We start from the raw sequence: 22,576 nt of genomic DNA, 5'->3' as shown, positions 1-22,576 counted from the left end.
AAGGCAAGGAATTGCCATGTGCAGCTGTGTGCCACTTTTTCATTGATGCCCACGACAATGGTATGCCCCAGTCCGACCCTGACCACAAGACGTAGCAACCCTCACTCGCATAGGATTTCCAGACTAAATTAACATTCAAGACACGGTCAGCGAGCTCTGAAACAGAAAATAAATTTGTAATTTCATATTAACAAATGAGGTCTAAAATGCTTTGCCCTCACCATTCCCAGGGGTCCCATTTTTATGAGCATTGTTCTGGAGATAGGCTTCAATGCAGGGACATGAAGCACCATTAGGCCGCCTAAGCATTGGTGCAATACGAGTAAGAGGGTGAAGCTATGGCAATAGCATTGCACTAACTGTGAGCACTGCGTGCATGAACCTAAGTGCTCCTTATCTCGAGACCAGCGCTAAGCGCAAAGAGAATGAGATGAAGCGGCACCTGCCAGCTTTGATCATTACAAACAGGCTCTACGCTACGACTGGCGCACAAACAAACATGAAAAGAGCTAGACTTTGCTCATCTGGGACCTGGGGCTGTGGGAGCCACGGCCTGGTGATCAAAGTGTTGTGCTTTTTATTTGAAGCGTAGCCAGGTTATCAAACATTTGCACGAGTTCTAAAAAGTGAGCACATGCTTTGATAACAGCGAATGGAGCAAACAGGTTTTGTCACAGTCCAAATTATCTAAAAACATTTGCACTTGGGTAAAAATAAATCACACCGTTCTTCTGTGCTAAGTTTGCTGCATAATATAAAAATAAACCAGGGGCCAGATAATCAAACATTTGTACAAGTTCTAAAAAGTGAGCAAATGCTGTCATAAAATAGAATGGAGCAAACAGGTTTTGCCACAATCGGTATTACCTAAAAATATTAGCTGCAGGGCAAAAATATATCAGATCGTTTTTTGTACTATGCTTGCTGAACAACATAAAGAGAAATCTGTTTGCACATTTTTTTTTCTATCATGCTAGTACCTTTCATTTGGTTATTGGGCTTAGATGTATGATGGCAATACCTAGCATATACGGTGAGTATCTGGGCATACGATGGGAGTACCTTGATATATGTTGCGAATACATGGACATATGTAGCAGTGATTATGATGCCCCAAAGTAATAGGATAGGAGTACTTACAAATACTGTGTCCACACCTGTGCAGAGTAAGCAGTGTCTGGCCTATATGGGGAGTGTCAGTGTATAGGAGTGCACAAGGCTTATGGTGGAGTCTTTCCAAACCTATGAAGGCAATACAGTACCTGCCATTTGGTCTATGCTCCTGAGTATATCATGGCAGTACCTGGCAAATGGTGCAGGTTGCGGTACTGACATAATACCTGGCTTATGGTGCGAGTATGTGGAAAACGCATACATGGCATATATCAAGATAACGAGGAAATATGGTGCAACTAGGGCATATGCGCCCAAAACCTTATATTGGCAATACCTAGGTGTATGGTTGTATTAGCTATATAGAGCTACTCCCTTGTCATGTAATGCCAACATAAGGCACACATTTTAGTTACCTACTACCCCAACCCCTAAGCCCACACACACCTCAACAGTAGCTAATGCCATCACTTCCAAAGCACACACTACATAGCAGTCACCCACGACATAGAAGGCGTTTTTTTCACCATGTACATCAGGTGAGAGGGATGCACTGAGGCTGATACCACACTCATGCACGATTCCTCAGTCCAGGAAGCCCAGTTGTTTGGGTGTGTAAAGAATCTGTGCCTATGAATTCATATGGAGACATCTGTCAGTGCCTGGTTGTGTGCCCTTTAATATGTGCATCTGTCAGTACACGTGTGACTCGTGTGTGTGTGTATGTGCACATGTTTTTGTGAGAGCCCATCCGTGTGTATCAGAATGCGTGCATGTGTGTGCTGTATGTATGGGCGTACATGAGTGCCTGATTTGTTTTGAGTGTGTGTCATTTGATACTTGTCTGTGTGTGTGTGTGTGTGTGTGTGTGGTTGTGTGTGTGTGTGAGAGAGAGAGAGAGAGAGGGAGAGAGAGAGAGAGAGAGAGAGAAAGAGAAGGAACACCTAGCCATATGTTGGGCATATGTTGGGCATGATTGGCCCTGTGATGGCAAATGTCTATTATCGCACACATTAATATTGTGAGACTAGTAGGATATGTGATGGAAGTACCTGGCACATGGTGTTAGTACCTGGGCATGCGATGGAAATACCTGAAACGTGATGCCACAACCTATACGTATCATGGCATACACGCCAACCCTCCTGATTTAGGCGGCAGACTCCCGATTTTTGTATCAAAGATGTTGCTATTTTTTTACTTTCTCCCTCCTACAATGTTCCCAACCCCAATGCAATTAAATGGGAACATTTTATTCTCTCACTTTCTGAGATGAAATCTCCCTCCCAGGAGAACCAACATGTTGGCTTGAATGTCATGGCAATACTGGCATAGCATAGGATGTAAGGAGCCGAAGGACAGAAACACATGGGCATGTCTGGTATTCGAGTGTAGCACCTGGGCATATGACAGCAGCACATGGATATGTATTGCCTTACTCTTTCTTCAGTACTGATTGTAGGGTTTTGTGCGGGCCCCAAAACCGCCTACAGCAAATATCACATGGGAGCCGAGGCTGCATACAACTTGCCTTTATTTTAACACGGCAGTAACTGCCGGAACTTTCCTCGCCCCCTCCCTAATCCCAACTTCACTTCCCTTTCCCGCGGGAAGGACCGCACGGCCGTCCACCAACATAACGATGTGGGCTGGCTACTGCCAGTGCGGGAGACGACCTGACATCTCCCCCCTTTTTAAAGTACAAGGTCCTCACCTCTCCTCACTCCATCTCTTCAATAAGTCTGTGAGGTTTTGTGCGACTCCTCTGTGGTCTCCTTGTGCTGTGAGGAGTCGCCCAGGTCTCGAGGTGGTTTGCCTGGCAGTGTTCACCCTCCGAGACCTCGCTGTCTCCTAAATAGGGTTCATCTCGTTGACTTTCCTCCACACAGGGGGCGTCCCTGTCACCTGTCCCCTGTGTCTTCGGGCGAGTCATCATGCGCTTGAAGTGTGAGACGTTGCGAGTTACCGAGGATTGATCCTCTCTCTGTGCCATGATCATTGTTCCTTTCTTTTGGGTCACGGTCAGTGGTTCCTTTGCAAATGGGGCATCCTCTTTCCATTGTTTTGGTTGGCGCATCCACACCTGGTCTCCTAGTTCCACCGTTGATTCCCGAGCTCACCTCTTCTGATCAACCGTGGCTTTCATTTTGGCCTTCGCGTCGTCATTTCCTTTGGCCTTCTGTTCTAGCAGTGTTGCGCCTCCTGGGTTGTGATCTTCTGGTAGCCGCATTCTGATTGATCTTCTAAACATCAGGTCGGCCGGGCTTATTCCAGTCGTGCTATGGGGGGTGTACCTTAATCCCTCAGAAATTGGTAGAGGACCTGTTCGAACGGCTTGTTTAGAATTGTGGCTATTTGAAGTGTTCTTTTGAAGTTGGCCATGAATCTCTCCACGATGCCATTTGCCTGTGGCCATAGAGTGTTATTTTTCGGTGTTGAAAACCCATGTATCTGGAGAAATTCTCAAAGCCCTGACTCATGAACGGCGCTCCGTTGTCGGATTTTATCAGTCTTGGGATTCCATAGGTGGACAACATGCGGTCCAGGGCTGGGATGACGCTCGATGAGGCTGTGCTCTCCACGATTTGCACTTCCGGGATCATGAGTGTTCGTCTATTAACACTAGCACGTAGGTGCTGTCTCGTAGCAGCCCAAAGAAGTCTACCGCTAGTTCCTCCCATACCTGTGCTGGTAAGAGTGACATCTGGAGCGGGTTCGGGTGTGGTGGTGGTGCTATTTTTTCACATGTCGGGCATTTCCCCACTATTTCTTCCACCATGGTGTCAAACCTCGGGAACCATACCTTCTGTCTTAGTAGCCACTTTGTGGCGACTGCCCCTCGGTGGTTTTCGTGTGCTGTGTGTATTGTTTTTTCTCACAGGGCTTCCGGGATGAGCACCTTGCAACCCTTTAATATTATGTGCTCATCTACAATGGAGAGTTCATCTCGAATGTGGTCTATCCACTTGATGTCCTCTTGCACTGCCTCCGGTGCCTGTCTGGCCTGCTGTTTCATGTGTGCTCATCTTTCTGTCTGTATGCAGTGTCGGATGATCCGGAGAGTCGGGTCTCGTTCTGACTGTGTGATGATGTCTGCCCACCCCACTGGCAGGGGTTGTAGGTGATGTACCACATAATTGATGTACGCGTCCGCTATGGACGGCTGGGTACTCGCTGGACCTGTCGGGTGACGGGACAGGTATTCTGCCGGGTTGTCCTCTTTGCCTGGGCGTTGTTTGATGACAGATTTGTAGTCTTGTAGACGTAAACCCCACCTGGCTATCCACAAGGGGCATTCTCGGCTTGGGGTCTCCGTACATTTTGAGCAGTGCTTGATGGTCTGTCGTGATCGTGAACTCTTTCCCATACAGAAACAGATGAAAGTACTCACATGCCCATACCACCGCCAGGCTTTCCTTTTCTGCTTGGGAGTATGCTTGTTCTGTAGGGGTGAGTCTTCTACTGGCGTATGCTACTATGTAGAGGTTTGTGGGTGCCCCAGGGTCTCTTTGTGTGAGGATGGCTCCTAACCCGACTGGGCCTGCGTCCACTATTACTTTTGTGTCCTACTTGGCATCGAAGTAGGCCATTTCTTCTGCTTTCACGATGGCATTGCGTATTGCTTCAAACGCTTTTTGGCAGTCATCAGACCAGACGTATGGTTGATCTTTTCGCGTTAGTAGGCGTAGTGGTTTGCTGACCGTGGCATAGTCCTTTAAATATCTCGAGCAGTAGCTGGCCAAGCTGAGAAATGATCGCAGTTCCGTTGCGGTAGTGGGGGGCGAGGCCGAGTTGAGGGCAGCTACCTTGTCTGGGTCAGGCCGCATGCCTTTGTTGGAGAAGATGTGTCCAAAGAAGCACAAAGTGCCTTTTCCGAATTCGCATTTGGATTTGTTAAGTGTAAGTCCAGCTGCTTCGAGCGCCGCACACACCCTGTGTAGGGCAGTATCGTGTTCCTCCTTGGTTTTCCCAAAGACTAACACGTCATCCGAGTAATTTAAGCATTTGAGCACGTGTCTGATCACTCGATGGATTTCCTCTTGAAAAATCTTGGCGGCAGATGAAATGCCGAAACTGAGTCTCTTATACTGAAAGAGTCCTAGATGGGTTACAAAAGTTGTTATATACCTTTATTCAGGGGCTAACTCAATTTGGTGATACACTTTAGTTAGGTCCAACTTGGAGAAGACTTGTGATCCGTGGAGAAGGTGGATCATGTTTGTGATCCTGGGCACTTGGTGCCTTTCCCTCTCATTTGCTACATTTGCCCTTCTCATGTCCACGCACAGGTGTTTTGACCCGTCAGGGGATTTCTTTGGGACTGGGACTATGGGTGATACCCAGGGTGTTGGTCCAGAGACAGGTTTGATGACATTGAGCTTAATGAGCTTGTCTAACGCTTCTTCTACTTGTTGTATATTGACGGGTATACCGCGGTAGTGCTAGGCAACCGGGGGGATATCTGGGTTGATGTGGAGTTGCACCTTCCTGTTTTTCAGCTTCCCTAGGCCTTTGAAGAGATTTGGAAAAGCTTGCTCTATGGCGTCGGGCTGTGCGAAGTATTTGTGGGCCATAAATTGATACAGTATGTGGACGAGTCCCATCTCTACCGCTGTCTTAAAGCTTAGTATGCAGCCGATCTTGGCTTCTGTTTTCAAAATATGTAGCAGGATCTTTGCAGCATGAGATTTGTGTACACACCATGCTGAGATTGTGCCTTTACAGGGTAGCGGGGTCGTTGCTCCATGGGGATATATGTCTACGGTGGCCTTGCGGATCTTGGGTGGACTGACGAGGGAGTTGTATGCTTGTTCGCTTATTATGTTGACTGTCGCCCCCGTGTCAATGAGGAATTCTAGTGGTGTGTTGTTTACCTGTAGTGTGAGAGTGGGGCTGTGCTGGGTGGCCGTAGTGTTGTTGAGGGCCCACACGTATCCTTTCTTCCTCTGGTCCTCTCCTGATGACTGAGATGCACTGCTGGATGGGGATCGCATCTCAATGTATCTGACAAATCTCCTTCTCTGGGACCTTCTGGAGCCTTCTGATGGCCTCTTGTCATCACATGAATATGAGCTCCTCCGGGCTCTATCTTCCCTTCTCGGTCCCTCCTGTTCACCTTCTCCCCTGTTGGCTGGTGGGCTGAGGCGTGAACTCCTCTGTCTTTCCTGATATCTCTGTCTGCTGGGTGCGGGTCCTGGCGTGTTCTTGCAGACCACTCTATAGTGGTCTATACCGCCGCACGCGGCACATTGTTGTCCTATTGCGGGGCATTCACCAGTGTGAGGATATTCATGACCACATCGATAGCAGGTGGCGTCTGTGCGTTTTCCGCCCTGTGTGGGAGTGCTGTGTAGTTTATTAATCATGTCCGTGCTTGGCGTCGGCTGCTGTATGGTGACTTTTCCCAGGCTGTCCAGTTGTGATTCTACCGCTGCCTCCTTTCTGGCTAGTGCGAGTATCTCCTCCAGCGACCTTTGCTTTTGAAGCAGTTATTTTCTGAAAGGTTGTGATATGCACCCCGCGATTACCTGCGATCTCAGCGCCTCTTCATTCGAGTATTTGTGGAATTCGCAATATTTTAACTTGATGCGGAGGCGCATCACAAAATTGTCCATCGACTCCCCTTTTCTTGCCTCGTGGTATGGAATATCTGACGCTCGTAGTCTATGTTGTTGTGGGGGGCAAAGTATTCTTATAGTTTGCCATGAAGATCCCCATATGTCACTGTGTCCACATTTAGTAGTTCACCGGCAATGTCTCTGACAGCTGGGCCAACAGCCATGAAGAGCATGTTTTTAAGTCTTGCATCATCCGTGAGGCCTATTGCCCCTGCGTAAAATGTAAAGTCGCATATCCATATGACCCACCTGGGTCCTAGATTGGATGTGTCTCTTAAATCAAAAAGGGCCAGGCATGGGCATGTTCTGGGCCGAGCTTCCTGTCCCTGGCATCTGTTGTGCGTCATCCGGTGCCATACCTGTTGTTGCAGAGGAGGACGCTCCTGGGCTGGATGGATTGGACATGTTGCCTGTGAGGGATGCTGATGTTTTCTTCTTTAGGTGCTTTCAAACGCCACTTGCTGGCTTCACTGTGTCCCCTTGCTCGGGGTTTATGACACGAGGCCTCTGGGCCCACGTGTCTTCCCTTGCCTTCCTTGTATGTGGCGTGGGGTAATGATGCAGCCTTTATAGGCCCGCACAGAGCATACGCGCGTGTTGTGGCCTCCGGGATGCAGCACGAAGCCTGTTGCCAGCAGGGCTGCTGCGTGGGGGCGGGGCTGCCTCAAATGGCCTCGAGCATGTCTCAGCCTGTGTGCCCCGGGGCTTTGTGGCTGCCTCTCCTTGATTGCTGGAGCGAGGAGTGCCGACATGCCAAGCCGCTCGACTGCGGTCCTCGGCGTGGCACGAGCAGGTGTCCAACACCCCTCATCGCCAGATGTAGGGTTTTGTGCGGGCCCCAAAACCGCCTACAGCAAATATCACACGGGAGCCGGGGGTGCATACAGATTGCCTTTATTTTAACACGGCAGTAACTGCCGGAGCTTCCCTCGCCCCCTCCCTAGCCCCAACGTCACTTCCCTTTCCTGCGGGAAGGGCCACCGCCCACATAACGATGTGGGCGGGCTAGTGCCAGTACGGGAGATTGACCTGACACTGATACTCAGCCCTTTTATATGAACACTCCAGCCACACATGTATCTGCTCATACATCTACACATACATTCACACATGTACAAATCACTGAAAAGCTCAAGCACAACCACTGTTCACCAGCACATGTCTTTGCACTTTTACGCACTGCACTGCACAGCACATGTACTTGAAACAAGCCCAGCCTATTTGCTTTGTATATGCGTGTTGTTCTTGGCTGTGCGTTGCAGAGGGTTCAGGAAATAGCAATGAGCCAGGAAGCCTGCTCCTTCCGCTGGTGGCGATTGACAAGGTTTGAAAATGTCCAGTGCCATTTTCGCAGCTTGGCAAGGTTTTAGAGCAGTCGCCATCCAGACATGTTGGCCTGCACTCTCAGTCGAGCAGCAGCGAGACAGCTCAGCAAGACAGTAGACAGTGTGGCAGCACTAAGGCATTGCTCTGGGCCGTGGGCTACTGTATGACCTGAGGGGTGAACGTTCAAGCATTAAACAAAACACTTGAGTTGATGTGTAGCCCAGAGTGTATGACGTCAAACTGTGTTGGGGGCAAATTCGAGAAGCAGAATAATTGTACCTTTCCTTTTGTTGCAGGTCACCATCTCTCCCGTGAGTGCAACAGCACCTCTGACACTGACTGCAAACCATGTGGACTAGGTGCATACACCGAGGTCTGGAACCACATGAAACAGTGCCACCACTGTGAACCTTTCTGCAGGGAAGGTAAGTGTGACACACAGTTTCTGCTGAGCCTTCAACCAGACCTTGTATATCAGAGTCAAAATGTCAACCCTGTAAAAATTGGAAGTCCTGACCGAGCACCATCTGCACGGCTAAGTCTATTTTACCACCATTCAACGCATACCCTGCCAGGGACGTCATTTCACCAAAATGCCAGGTGTAGCGGTTGTGACATGAAGCTGCTTTTGACCACTGTTGACCACCACCCCGAAGTGACATCACAGGAAGCGATGGAACACCTTTCACTCCTTGATAAAACATGAAGTAGCATCACATAGCATTGTTCCTAGGTACACACTGAAAAATATGGTTACGATATCACTATATTTTATGACAGGACTGGAGGCGAGCATTATGCTTCAACTTCTTTATTTACTACCCATCAGCAGTTTCAACAAACTATATCAATCAACAACAAAGAAATGTCTATATGACTTTCACTTTAAACTACAAATCCCAAAGTCTCTGTAGTCCTTCTCTCTCCAGCTCAGTCAGCTATGACCACATCCTGTTCCTGAGCTCCTCCTCTTCTTTTACTGCTCTTCAAGCAGATAAGTGACTTTCTTTTTATCCCCCGTCTAATGTGTGTTTATGTAGCATTGGCGTAGGATTTAGATATGTTTGGGATTAAAATACCTCTACGGCAAGTTTGCACAATTTATTAAGTGTTTATTGATAGTAATTGCAAGCGCGTGAGGCTTTATAAGCATAGAGAAGAGTGCTTAGAAGGACTTCAGTCCGGGTCGAGAGCGGCAGCCGCCGCATTCGCGAGCCGAGATTTCGCGGTCTACTTAGCTGCTTTTGTTTAAGCAGTGGGAGCTCTGGCGGCCGCTAGCCCCGTGCCGTATTCCCGGCACATCAGGGGTGTGCCACCGGGCCGTGGAGCTCCCTCGGGCCCCTCCCCCCAGGAGGAGAGCGGCCGCGCTACAGAGGGCCCCTCCCTTGTGGAGGCGGGGCCGGGTGCCGAGCACATCAAGCCCTCGCCGAGGGCCGTCACGGAAGATTCCGGCCCCCACCCTCATGGAGGCGGAGCTGACGGAATGCCCGAGCAGTGTCGCATTCACTACGCGATGCGGGCCGAGGCAGCAAGTTGAAAGAGCTTGTACGATCATACGGAGCTCCGTGGGATTATAATCATCCTAATCCGCCCTTGCGCGCTCGAGAAGCGCTCACCAAGCGAGGGTCTGCATAGCCTCAGTAGAGAGAGGCGGCAGGAGCGGGAGCATCTTGCAGCTCACAAAAAAAAAGAGAGAGAAAGAAGAGTGCCAGCAAGGACCAACTCACGAGGTAACTGCCTCCCAATACGATCTAAAGAATCACAAGCCACCACTGGCACAGCAAATTAAGAGAGTCCGGTGCAGCCACAAAAAAAATAAAAAAATAAATAAAGAATATATATAAGAAATACAGATACAAGACGTGGAAAGAGATAGGAAGTGGGACGCAAAAGACACCTGCACTCAGGTATTAAGGCACGCAGCACCCCTTATCATGTCGGAATTTGAATGGAGTGAGGAGGAGCAGTCCCTAGACTTGGCTGCAAGTTTCAAGGAGGTGCTGGGGAATTCCCTAGTAGATGCTGTGGCTGAAGGGGTGAGACCGTTACAGGAAAGGCTAGAGACACTGGAAGCAATGCTTCACCAGCCTAAAGAAAGCACCATGAAGACTCGCAGCTTGCCATTGAACCCTCTGGAACAGGGTCTAAGGGGAGTATTCAGTCCCGCAAGAGAAAAGCCTCTGCAGACCCCCAGGGCCCTACGGATGGGGCGGAAGATAAGGCCTCGGAGGTCGCCGACACCTTCGCAAAACTTAAGAAAGCAAATTTGCAGCGTCAGGCCGTGCCGGACCTCATGGCCCCCTCTCCTGGGGAAGAAAATGAAGGAGATGATGACCCAGGCTCGGAAGAAGAGCCAGAGGAAGGGGACTTGACCCCGCAAGAGCCGAGGAGCCAGTCGAGGAAGAATGGGCAAAGCCCAGCGGGGGAAAGAGAGCCCGCAAAGAAAAGCACCTCGAAGAGGAGCAGGACGATATGTTCGACCCGGATACCATTAGGAATCCGAGATCTTCCGACTGGCAGCCCTCTCCAAGAGTGGCTCAATATATGTCAGCAAGGCTGAGAAAAGCTTTGGATAAGGAGGTGCGACAGCGTCTCTGAGCAGAATGCACCCGACCAGACTTGCCGGGGAAGGTGGCGGAAGACCCAGAATTGGACCCGAAGATGCTCACCTTTGTCTCAAAGACCAATAAGGACCCCCGTAAAGGGATAGATAGGTCATGGAAGAGTTGCCAGGAGAAGGTCCTGGACTTAGCCGGTCCTCTCGCTAAAATCATGGACTTGGCGGAAAGGGCGAGGGACACAGGCCAAAAGGTGGACCCAGAAGCCCTAGCTGGATGGGCGCAAAGGGCAGTTTGCCTCCTAGGAAACGCAAATTGCGCTATAGCCTCCGAGAGAAGAAGGGGGTTGCTTCTGAAGATAGACTCGAAGCTCAGTGACCTAGCATCCTACGAGGCCGGGTAGGCAGCCCAAGGCCTCTTGTTTGGTGAAACTTTCGGGAAGGAAATGGGCCGCTTTGTAGGCACGTACTCTTCACTAGAGAAAGCGCAAGCCTCCATACGTAAGATCTTTCCTCAGAGAGTTTTTGCCGGGACAGGTCGTTACAGGGGTCGCTCGACCGGTCGCCAGCAAGGAGGTAGAAGACCCCCGAATCACAGAGACCAGTACTGGGAGAACAGACAACAAGACACGTTCTTCCCAGCCAGAGGTCGCAATACCAGAGGGCGACGAGGAAGAGGTTTCGGACGAGGCCAGGGGTTTACACCAGGTAAGAACAATAACCTACCTTCCAGTGAGAGGGAGGACAAGTATGTTCTGGGGAAGCTGGCGCGCGCTTTCCATCGATGCCTGGATTTTGTAAACCGTCAGAGGTCTGCAGCTAGAGTTCATTCAGGATCCAGTGCAGGCAAGAGTACCCCAATGCCCGCGCCTAGCGCAAATTGCGGCAACGTACTTAGCACCAAGGTCACTTTGCGGCATGGGTTTTAACGCCTGCAAAAAGCAGGCGTTAAAACCTGGGACCTCTTAATCAGGCGTTAAGGGGTAACGGCGCCGACAGCCCGTTAAACCCTTAACGCCTGACTTGTAATGAGGACCATTGAGTTGGAGTTCAAGAAGTCCTTGCTCGGTTGGCGGGACGAGAAGTTTTGGTTACAGGACATTCAGAGCACGTAAAAGAGAGGAGGAGCTCAGGAACAGCATGTGGTCATAGCTGATCTGGAGAGAGAAGGACTACAGAGACTTTGGGATTTGTATTTTAAAGTGAAAGTCATATGGACATTTCTTTGTTGTTGATTGATATAGTTTGTTGAAACTGCTGAAGGGTAGTAAATAAAGAAGTTGAAGCATAATGCTCGCCTCCTAGTCTTTAATAGAATGAATATTCCCTGCGCAGTTAGCAGGGGTACTCTTTATTGTGATATACATTTCATACAAGAATGGATCACCATATGTATTATTAATATCAGTGTGTATAGGCCCATATTGCCAAATTACTGTCAATGCAAGCAGGTATCCAAGTCCAAATGATAATGATGCATTTTTGAAAAGCACTTACACAGAATAAATATACAGACAATATCATGCAACCTGTGTTGGCACAGTCTTTTATCGACCTCAGAAAGATGAAAGACTGAGTTGAGGTGTTGACCAACAGACTAAATCAGTGACTCAACCGCCGCAGTGTGCCTGAAATTAACCTTTAATGAGTCTAGCAATTATTGTATAGAATTTCAAAAAGACAAATTATTTGTTATTCCTATTCTTTCTTATTTAGGATCACTGCTCAAAATGTTACATTTGTGGCCCCGCAATTTTTTTTAAGAGGCCTGAACAAGAAATCCAGTCACTCCAAAAATTAAAGCGCCTCAGGGCGCTGACCACAGTCGAGGAGCTAACTTTGAAAAAAAACGTTTAGCACGGTAGACATCAGGGGTACCAAGGGAGAACCCAGGGGTCGCAAATGCGACCTCTGGTGACCCCCAAATGACGTCCCTGTACACTGCCAGCTGTGTTTTACCGCAAATGTTTTATCAAGTTGATTTTGCCGAAAGAAATTCTGTATTTTGTATTTAGTTTTTTGGCCCCGGCTCAATCTCCCTGTTTTTTTCTAGTTGTAACCCCACCCCAACTACATCCATAGCCCTGTTAACCCCTTCAACCTACCCCCCCATCTATTTTGGAAAATGCAGAAAGAAAATGTTGGTGATTTTTTTGGGTAAAACATTTTTCGGCAAAGACATTTCGGTAACATCACTGGATAGCCCTGCTCACGTACAACAATGCCTGCACTGGCATAATCAGTATAGCACATAGCAAGGCTAGCCCCCACTACGCCCCCATCATTTTATAGTGTACATTAAATAACTTACACAAAGTTGTTCTGTTGTTTGGAATAAAAACAAGCCACTTTATTGCAGAGTCAATTTATGACTCTGGAATAAATTGATGCCTCCGGGCCCGAGGGAGCGCGCTACAAATAAAAACAATACAATACAATACAGGCGATGCCAGCAATGCCCAAACCCCTGGTTGACCTGGTCCTATATTCCCCCTGTAGCTTCCTGCCATCCCGAGCTTGCCAACCAGTGAAACCTTAACTTTGGTTAACATTCCGTCCTGGTGAACAACACCACTTCTGGTTCAGTTCTTTTGGGACAAAACCCGCCTCTTGTAGCCTTTCCTACCAGGAGCCGTCTGTTAATTCCCATATCCATGCATGGAGCAAAGCCCTGACTACTCTGCAGTTGCTGAGGAGCCCAACTGTCCTTACTGGGTAAAGTGCCTATCGCACCTGATCTGGCTTCTGCAGTCAGCGGGTAATGCTCGTGACTAGCATCTGCATTGCGATTCCTCCTCAGCTAGGATTGCCGCTGAACTCCACCACTCTTTTGGGGGTGGCTCCTCTGTGACCACCAATGTTCCCACACCTTATGTTTTTTCATACACAGTTGTTCCTTTATGTGCATCCCACTCTCAGGAGTACCCCAAAAACATCTAACAGGAATGTGCGGCATCCTTCATCCAATAGGTGCAGCCCATCTGTGAAGAAATTGTCTTGGTCTTTCTCACAACACATCCTATGCCTCATGACACCCATACCTTCCCTCTGCATGAACTTCTCCATTGTCCTGTTTACCTTCTCTCTACATCTCTCTACTGTCTTACCAGACCTGGCACCTCACTATTCCGCTCCCGGGTTTTATTTTGAAACATATTATTTCTATACCCTCCAACAACTGCGCCAAGGCCCTTTTGCACTCCTTCATGTGAAGCAGAAGTAAACCACTGCCCACTGAAGTTATATCTTTACCCCCAAGATGGATAACCAAAATGTTCAAAGCAGCGCCCATCTTCAGGTGCCTTCTAACCGTGGGCAGCAGGGCAGCACATTGCATACCTGAGACCCTAGGACTCTCCTTAGAGTGGTTTGCTCTCTAAGTAGAGCAAACCACCTTAGCTCTCTTCACACCAACGTCGCTACCCCTCCGCGGTGAAAAACAGCTGCTGAAAAAACACGTGAAACCCCACCAGCCAGGTAATGCGTAAGCAACGTGGTGGGGAAACTCTGTGCTTCTGTTGACCTATTCAGTGTGACATACCTACCTTTACCTTTCTGATTTGTTTTGGATATTCCCACCTGGATCGCCAACTCACCCTTGTTAAAAGAGATGTCACCCAAAGTAAGCATCCCCTCTGTTGCATCCATTTTATTCTTCGCTAGCAATTCACTGACACACATTCCCCCAAACATGTGATTTTAAAATGCTGCCCTAAACACCTCAAAGCTATTGTAGCACACTTCTGGCTTTGTGAGCACTATAACATCAATTGGGCGGCAACCATCTTTCCCTGGCCCTTCTACCTTGACCCAGCCCTTGAGCGCTGTGCCATACTAAAAAAACCTCTGGTGGGGTCCTGCCCACTGCTCAGCTTGGTGTAAAAAGCCAACATAGACAGGGTGACCTGATGTCCAACTTTTCGATCTCCCCATGTTCCTTGCCTGAGACCCAAACACCTACATCCAAGGAGTGCTTTCTCAGCCCCTTTCCGCAGCCACCCATCCGAACGTACTGAAGTTCTGCCAGTACCTAGGCCTCACTCCTGCTGTGAGCACATGCTCTCTCAGTTTCCAGGGTGTCGGGTCAACAGCACCAGCTTACACCACTTTGTCCTAAAGGGTCTCCCTTTTCTCTGTGACTGGGGGTAAGTCTTCAGGCACCTGTCCCACTGTAAACGAGAAAGAGCATCAGCTCTGGTATTAGCAATCCCTTGCACATGTTGTGCTCTAAATCCAATGTTCTGATATAGGCATATCTCAACCAATTTCCTCAGTAAATCCAAACCCACTGCACAAGAGGTATTTTGCAAGTTAATGGCCTGGAGCACCGCCTGGTTTTCCGACCAGAAACGCACTTTCCTGTTGCACAACTTAACCGGCCAAATTAAGAGTGCTGTTATAGTAGGAAAAGGTTCCAAGGCCATTATGTTCTTAGTCCTCAATTTCTGTCCCATGGCCTAGGTCCCCGTTGTGCACACCACTTCTCACCCAAAACGACCCCAAAACCTTTGTGTCTCGAAGAATCAGTGTATAACTGCAGTTCGGCACTGGTGACCCATGGGGCCCTCCATAACCTAACCCCATTAAATTCCAGTAATAAAGATCTCCACATGCAGAGCTCATCTTTGAGAGCAGTGCTGAGCCTGATGTAGTGATACCTCTGGGTCACTCTGACCGTCGCCCTAGCCAACCTTCTAGGAAATACCGTGTTTGTGAGTATCACTTTGGAGACAAAATTCAGTTTTCCCAAAAGCTTCTGCACCTTCCTGAGAGTAGTTTTACTCTTTAACAGGTTAACTTCAATCTTAGTTATCAATCCCTCTACCTTGCCCTTTGGAAATCTACACCTTCCCCTGAGGGTATCAATCTCAATCCCTATGAATATTAACACTTGTCCCGGCCCCTGAGTCTTCTCCAGTGCCAGAGGCACTTCCAGATGCCCCATAAACTCCTGGAAGGAAGCCAAAGACTTAGCATAGTCATGGGAGGCCTTTCTGCCCACAAAGAGGAAAGCATACAAGTAATGCAATAAGCCGCCCCTCTGCTGCCTTTCATGTGCTACCCACTACAAGAATGAACTAAAGCCCTGAAACAAGGCACATGATACCGCACAGCCCATTGGCATACATCAGTCAAAATACAACTGTCCCTCCCATTGAAAATCCAGCAAGTGGAAGCTGTTCAGGTGCACCGTCCGTAGGAGGCGGAAAGCTGGCTCTATATCCTCCTTTGCGAAAAGAGCCAATTTGCCCATTCTAGAAACCAAGTTTACCACCTGATAAAATGTTGCATAGGATACCAAGCAGTATTCATTATTTTTCATTTTTTATTTGTTTTATTCATTTATAGTATTATATAGTGAACGTCAATTTTAAATACGTCATACAAATTAAAAACAAACAAAAACAACATCAAGCAGCCAAGATGCAACGTATGCAGTCTACACTTACAAGTTCAACCTAACCTTCAAGATACAAGGGGAGCAGCCAACCAAGTCATTCAATAATGTCAATAATAATAGCAATCCTTTTCCCAAGTGTTGTCAAATACACATTACAGGCTTCATGGTTGCCAGTCATAAAAACATTCCAAAGGTCCTCAGACGAATGGTTCCCCACCATGACAGCTGATCTCAAGGCTTGATGCCATAACATGTGTAGTGAGGAACAGTCAGTCAAAAGATGTTTAACAGACTCCAAACAGTCCTCTCCACATAAGCGACACAGTCTTCTATTTCTTAGAATATTTAGCTTGGAATGTTTAGCCATACACTAGTGATTTCCCGCATCCTTGCAGAATTACATTTTAGTTTCAGATAGTCCCACACAAGTGAGTTGCCCAAGAAATGGCTACTGTAGCTGGGAGTACCTCTCATTCACAAATATATTTGAAGAACAGGGCAAAATTAGATTTAGCGGCTACGTTTACTTTTGCTCCTTGGCCTGCAAAAAAAGAAGAGCTTTCACGGTTGACCTATAGTGAGGTAAAGTCATAGAAAGTACATTCACAGGGGCCATGGCAAGCCACCTATAAGCCGTGAGCTTAATCTGAACAAGAATACGACTGGACATGAGACATTTTCTGGTAAGTAAAATATCATAAATCAATCTATTTAGTGAATCTTTCGGGGCATTAACGAATTTCCAATATGTAGCTAAACAGCTCAAAGTAACTTTTGCCAAAATCGGTTGAATGTTAAATTCTAAATCAATCGTCATAATAGCAATGTGGGGAGGGAATCTCAGCAGTATCCTTAGGATAGCTTGCTCCAGTTTATGTACCTTGTGGGCAAAGGAACAGATTGGGCCGGCTACCTGCGAGGTCTTAATTTTTAGTTGGTCCAGATGTAAAACGCCCCAAAGTTTTGAGACTAAATACATCCCCTTCCATATTCCATTTCAAACTCTTTGCTTTGGTATGTTGAGGTCTTAAAACCATAATTTGGCTTTTAGAGGTGTTTACTTTTAAGGAGTTAGTTGTGGAGAAAGAATTGAAGAGATTCAAAGACACCTGCAAGCTCCCAGGCGTAAGATCTAGCCGAGCTATATTGTCTGCATAGGTCAGCCACTGCAATGGGGTATAGTCCAAATTGGGGGGATCGTCTTCAGGTTTCTGATAGCACCACCCAAGTCCGACGAATATTGGTTAAACAACATATGTGCAAGAATGCAGCCTTGCTTAAGCCCCTTCTGTGTAGTTATCCAACTAGACATTACATGTTGATCCAGACGGACCTTAATTCTAGTACGATCATGTAGGTGGATAATTTTTTAATAAGCCCAACAGGATGTTCCAGCTTTGCAGCTTCATTCACAGCCTTTCCCTATCGATAGTGTCGAAGGCTGTGCTGAAGTCTACAAAGGCCACATTCACTGGTGTTTTGCAAATCAACCAGGCTTGCTGCACAGTAGTAACTATAGCTAGGCTGTTGATTGTACTGTTGTAGCCCTTCCTAAACCCAGTTTGATTAAACCGAATGGGGGTCGTTCCGAGCATGGAGTTAAGGTACAAACCATGCCGGTAATGATGTACCGGCATGGTTTTCCGCTCCATGCCATTCCGACCCCTCAGACCGTAAATTACGGCACCGTAAACTACAATGCCGTAATTTACGTTCTTGGGTCGCGCGCGCGCCCCACCATGCCGAAATTAACGGCATGGCGTAAACCAGAGCTGATCTCAAGTAAGGAGCACACCTAAATTGCGGCCTCCCCAAGGCCGTAAAGTACCTTACCGGCATGGAGTACATACAGGCATCTCAGAGAAGGAGTAAAGAACCCTGAGCAGTGGGACCCAGAGCCACAGGTGCACACAAGCAACACAGACGGAGGCCAGGAGTCTGCCACAGCAGAAAAGGCACACACCCACACACCACCCCCCTCCCACACCAAGATGATACCAATCGAACAAGCAAGGCCACAACCACACAAACCCCTGCAACAACACCACGCCCCCCCACTGAGGAGACACAGGGGTAGAAGGAGGGGGGAGACAGGCCCTGCATGCAGCACCAGTGCAGCTTCCGTTACCACCCCAGCAGCCCCCATGCACACGCAGCATATCCGGCCGCTCTAGGAGAAGTCCTACCAGATAGACACCCCTGACCACCTAGACTGTGACACCGTCACCACCATATTGCGCCACAGACACAAGAAAAGCGAGCACCATACAAATGTACAGTGCCAACCCGGCACAAGTGATGGTGTTGCCTGTGCTCACACCCATGCCAAAGGCACCCACCAGCACACAGTGGTATGTCACAACCGTCCATTATGCGGCCACATATACAAGTGCCGCTACACCTACCCAAGTACACAAGGGTCCACCAATCCCCAACATGGACCACCCATGAGATAGACAACAGTAAAGCTGGACCTAATGCAAATGGAGGCATGCCAAATGACAATGGTGCCCCTGACAGCACCCACAGGTCGTATGTGGACCAGCCTGGCATGCACGTTGCGGACAACAACTGCAAACAATACCACTCCCTCTACGTGCAGATGGAATCCAACGCTACCAAGAACCGCACACTTGGGTGGGCCCGACAACAAACCTGCCACAGAACCAGTGCAACGGCACATATGAACAGATTCCCACTTTGCCAGAATAAGGCACCCACATCACACTACATCTCCACCAACTGACAAGGGCTAAGCACACTACACCAGCACCACTCATTTGCGGACACCACAACCGTAAGCGCATATCGGAGGACACACTGCACATGCACAATGTGGCATCCCCCAGCCTGGCACCACATTGGAGAACCATCCCTGGGAGTGGAATTCACAGAGGGCAGCAGGGGTACGATATCACGTCACCGGCATGGCACCCCCATAGGAGTGTTGGGAATCACCATAGAATGGATCAGAGCAGGATGATGACCATGATCCACAGACTACAGCCATCACACCCAAATAAGAATCTACACAGTGCACAGCACCACAATGATCCGACATCAGGACAGCAGCATGCAACAAAGAAACATGTACCCCAAGATGTCCACATCATCGTTCACAGACCATCATGTAGACACAACACCCCATTGCATTACATTGCATCGGACACATATTTGTGTCCCTGATCGTGCCCAATACATCCATGGACATGTCCAGATGGCCATCATTGAAACCCTGCCATGATAGCCAAGTACTGTTCTCCACCATGACAGTCCACGCACCCACCTCATTTGGCGACAGATGCAGCTGTTGTTGGCTGTCCCATGACAGCAAGCCACATGACCCCTGTCATGAACCCCCTGAACAGGCCCATGGGGCAACCAGACCATGGCCATACCCGTGCAAGCGTGTAGATGAAGCAGTCACCAGGCGTGTGTGATGCACATATGTGCCGGCGAACCAGGACTGGTGGCTGACCCCTCCACTGATATCTGGTGTCGAATGGGCCCATGCCATATGTGCAGATGGACAAAAAGTGCATCCCTATGTGAGCGGCTATCACCCCTGACATGGTACTGCTAAAACCACAGGACGATGCGGTGAAGGCGGAGGGTGTAGTGCCAACAAGGGTTCATTGAGGCTGTGCACTTGAGGGACATGTAATGCTCTGTACTTACAGTGGACAAGGTCTCCAGGACACAAGTCAGTAGAGGGTGTCATGACATGGGCACACAGGGCAACGGACTCGTGCATACGTGTACACCATGCACTGGCAGTAGTCAATGAACAAATGTGCAATGATGAATGTCCACAACGGTTGAAGTTTGCAACACCAATTGTGTATTGTGATAAATAAAAAAAAATAGTGCTTACATCAGCAACTGCCCATGCCCCCTCCCCCCACCGTCCAACTCCAGAACACATCACCCCCCTCCCCCTCCCCCCAACTCCAGAACACACCATCACCCCCCTCCCACCTCCCCCCAACTCCAGAACACACCATCACCCCCCTCCCCCTCCCCCCAACTCCAGAGCAGTCGTCCCATGTAGGATGTGGGGCCCACATGTGGCAGGAACGCCTAATGTCTCTTGCCCCCCTTGTCTGGGGGAGGCAAATCCCGTTGACGCAAGGAACGCCGAGTGCGTCTCTCCGAGCTGCATTGCGTGGCCTCACTGGTCGCGGCCGTGTCCTCCTGCTGTGGCTCGGTATTTTGATGCCCTGCCTCAAGGGCATTTGCTATGCGATTGAGGACATGGCATAGCCGGGTCGTGCTGTCCGTCATAGAGTCGCACAATCTGGTGGTGCAGTCGGTGAGGGACTGCCGCATTTGGTTAAGTTCTCCATGCAGTTCTGCCCTGGCCTGGCGACTGTCCTCAATGTAGTTCTCAATTAGATCAGTCAACTGGTGCACTCGGTGCTGATCAAGTGAAGGGAGACCATCTGAGGATCCACTTGCACCAGCATGCTCTGCAGGGGGTGGTATGGGTGGACTGGGGGGAACGACGTCATACCCCTGCGGATCAAGTTCCAGTCTGTGCACAGGTGACGGTGCATCCCCGGAGTCAATGCATGACGCCAGGGCCATGAGGCATGGCTCTGGCCTGTGCATACTGTCTTGGTTGTCCTCCGACATGGGCCCCTGGATGGGTGGCGGGCTGGGCTCCCACTCATCCGGTGCGGTGGCAGCAGCCTCCCCTGAGACACTCGACTGTGCCGAGCTAGGGGTTTGCACAGTTGCTGCCGCAGATGCTGTGTGGGTTGCTGGTCTGCCAGCTTCAAGTGGCCTTTCCGTAGGCTGGGGGGGGTGGGTTTTTTTGCTGCTGGCTTCGGCCTGACCCTGCCAGTACCCACGGGGGTGCTTGGCCGGCTTCCCTGGGGCTCTGTGCTGTCATGGTCTGTGTCTGTGGGGGTAGAAGAGAGGGACAACATTAGTGTATGTGCAATGTCCTATTTGCATACATGGTTGCATGGACATTTCGGTCATTTACGGTTTGTTCTGTTTGGGGGGTAGCTATGGCAGGGGTACATGTGCATGGTGATGGCATATACACATGTTTGGGAGTGACTCGTTGTGCCCTGGTCATGTACATTTTGGCTAGTACTATGCCTACCACGCTGGACAGTGTGCATGATGGGCTGTGCAAGTCAATGCACTATGGTTGATGTGCGTTATGTACTCGCACTTGGGCCAGCATTAGGCGGCACTTGCCTCAGCATTTGTTGGATGGGGGGATGCGTTGGATGGGGGGGGGGCAACACGAGAGGGTGCCTTCGATGGCCCCTGGGTCAGTTTACATCATGCAATGGACATTGCCAGTGTACACTGTCAACACTCACCTCCTTCTCCAGAAGTCGTTCCCCCGCACTCCATGGTCCCCACGCCCTCAATGGATTCAGTGCCAATGAGCTCCGCACAGGTCTCCTCCCACAGCTCAAGTTGGACTGCGGTACTTGGGCCACCCCCCGTCTGCAGGGCCTGGCTGCGGTTGCTGGAGAGGAGGCCCTGCACCCGCACCCGCAGGTCGTCCCACCGCTTGCACCAGTCCCTGGGGGTGCGGGAGGTGTTGCCAACAGCGCTCACCCTCTGTGCCAGTTCCGCCCAGATGGTCTTCTTGCGGAGGGTCGACTCCCTCCGCATGTCGCTGCTGAAGACTACATCGGCATGCTCTGCCAGGTAGTCCACCATGGCCTGGAGATCATCGGGGCAGAATCGCTGCTTGCGGATGCGATCCGCCGCCCTTTTTGGTGCTTTCGGCATGTCCTGCGGTGCCTGGTCCGGTTCCCAACTTTAGTTTCCTCACAGGGCTGCTGGCAGCTGCGGATGGCAATGGATTGTGTTTTTAAAGATGGCCGCCGCTCTCCTTCCCGTTCCTGTGCGATGTCGTAATTTCCGGTTCCTTTTTTTTCGGTGACCGTAATTTACGGTCTCCGTAAATTACGGTCACCGTTATGCACTGACGCTAATACTTACAGGGCGGTGTTGTACTTTACGTGTCGCTGCATGCTGGTAGGGGTTTTTCGGGTGGTTTTGCGGCAGGCCGCGCGGTCCTTTTCCAGCATGGCGGAAAGCGCGTGACTGAGGGCTCGGAATGGTCCGAAATTTTCGGTCTTCAACCAGCACGGTGTCATACTTTACGCCATGCCGGAAAGTACCGATACTTACCGGCATGGCTCGGAATAAGGACCAATGATGTTCTTGGCCTCTATCCATTGTTTCAACTCCACAGGGAGGACCCTAGCAAATATTTTGGCTGGGGTGTCTAACACTGCCAATAACCGATCATTTTGTGGATCAGTGCAGCAGCTTTTTTTAAACACTGGCACAATGATACTGTCTCTCAAGGAAGATGGAATGGACTTCATTGCACTAATCCAACGAAATAACCAGTAGCGTGCCTCAGCCCAGATTCTGGTGTCAATCTTAATTAGATGGTTGCAAAGACCATCACAGCCAGGTGCTCCAAAAGATTTACTGGCCGTAATCAGATTGGCAATGTCAAAAGGGCCTTTTCCAAGGGCCCAGACGAACTGAGTCAGGTCTACCATGGGGTTCTCAGTG

The 22,576-nt window shown here is 49.4% G+C and overlaps 1 protein-coding gene across 1 annotated transcript in view; it reads left to right on the top strand.

Annotated features, from left to right (window-relative positions):
- The window catches only part of LOC138471996 (tumor necrosis factor receptor superfamily member 1B-like), a 340,373-nt gene that overhangs the window by 98,115 nt on the left and 219,682 nt on the right, over positions 1–22,576 (top strand). Inside the window, exon 3 of the mRNA XM_069609902.1 lies at positions 8,354–8,482. Within this exon, the coding sequence (XP_069466003.1) occupies positions 8,354–8,482 (129 nt within the window). The remainder of the gene's footprint in view (positions 1–8,353; positions 8,483–22,576) is intronic.

This window comes from Ambystoma mexicanum, chromosome 8 (genome assembly GCF_040938575.1).
Source record: "Ambystoma mexicanum isolate Mex_15411 chromosome 8, UKY_AmexF1_1, whole genome shotgun sequence".
Classification (NCBI taxonomy): Eukaryota; Metazoa; Chordata; class Amphibia; order Caudata; family Ambystomatidae; genus Ambystoma; species Ambystoma mexicanum.
This window is presented reverse-complemented; position numbering and strand designations above follow the sequence as displayed.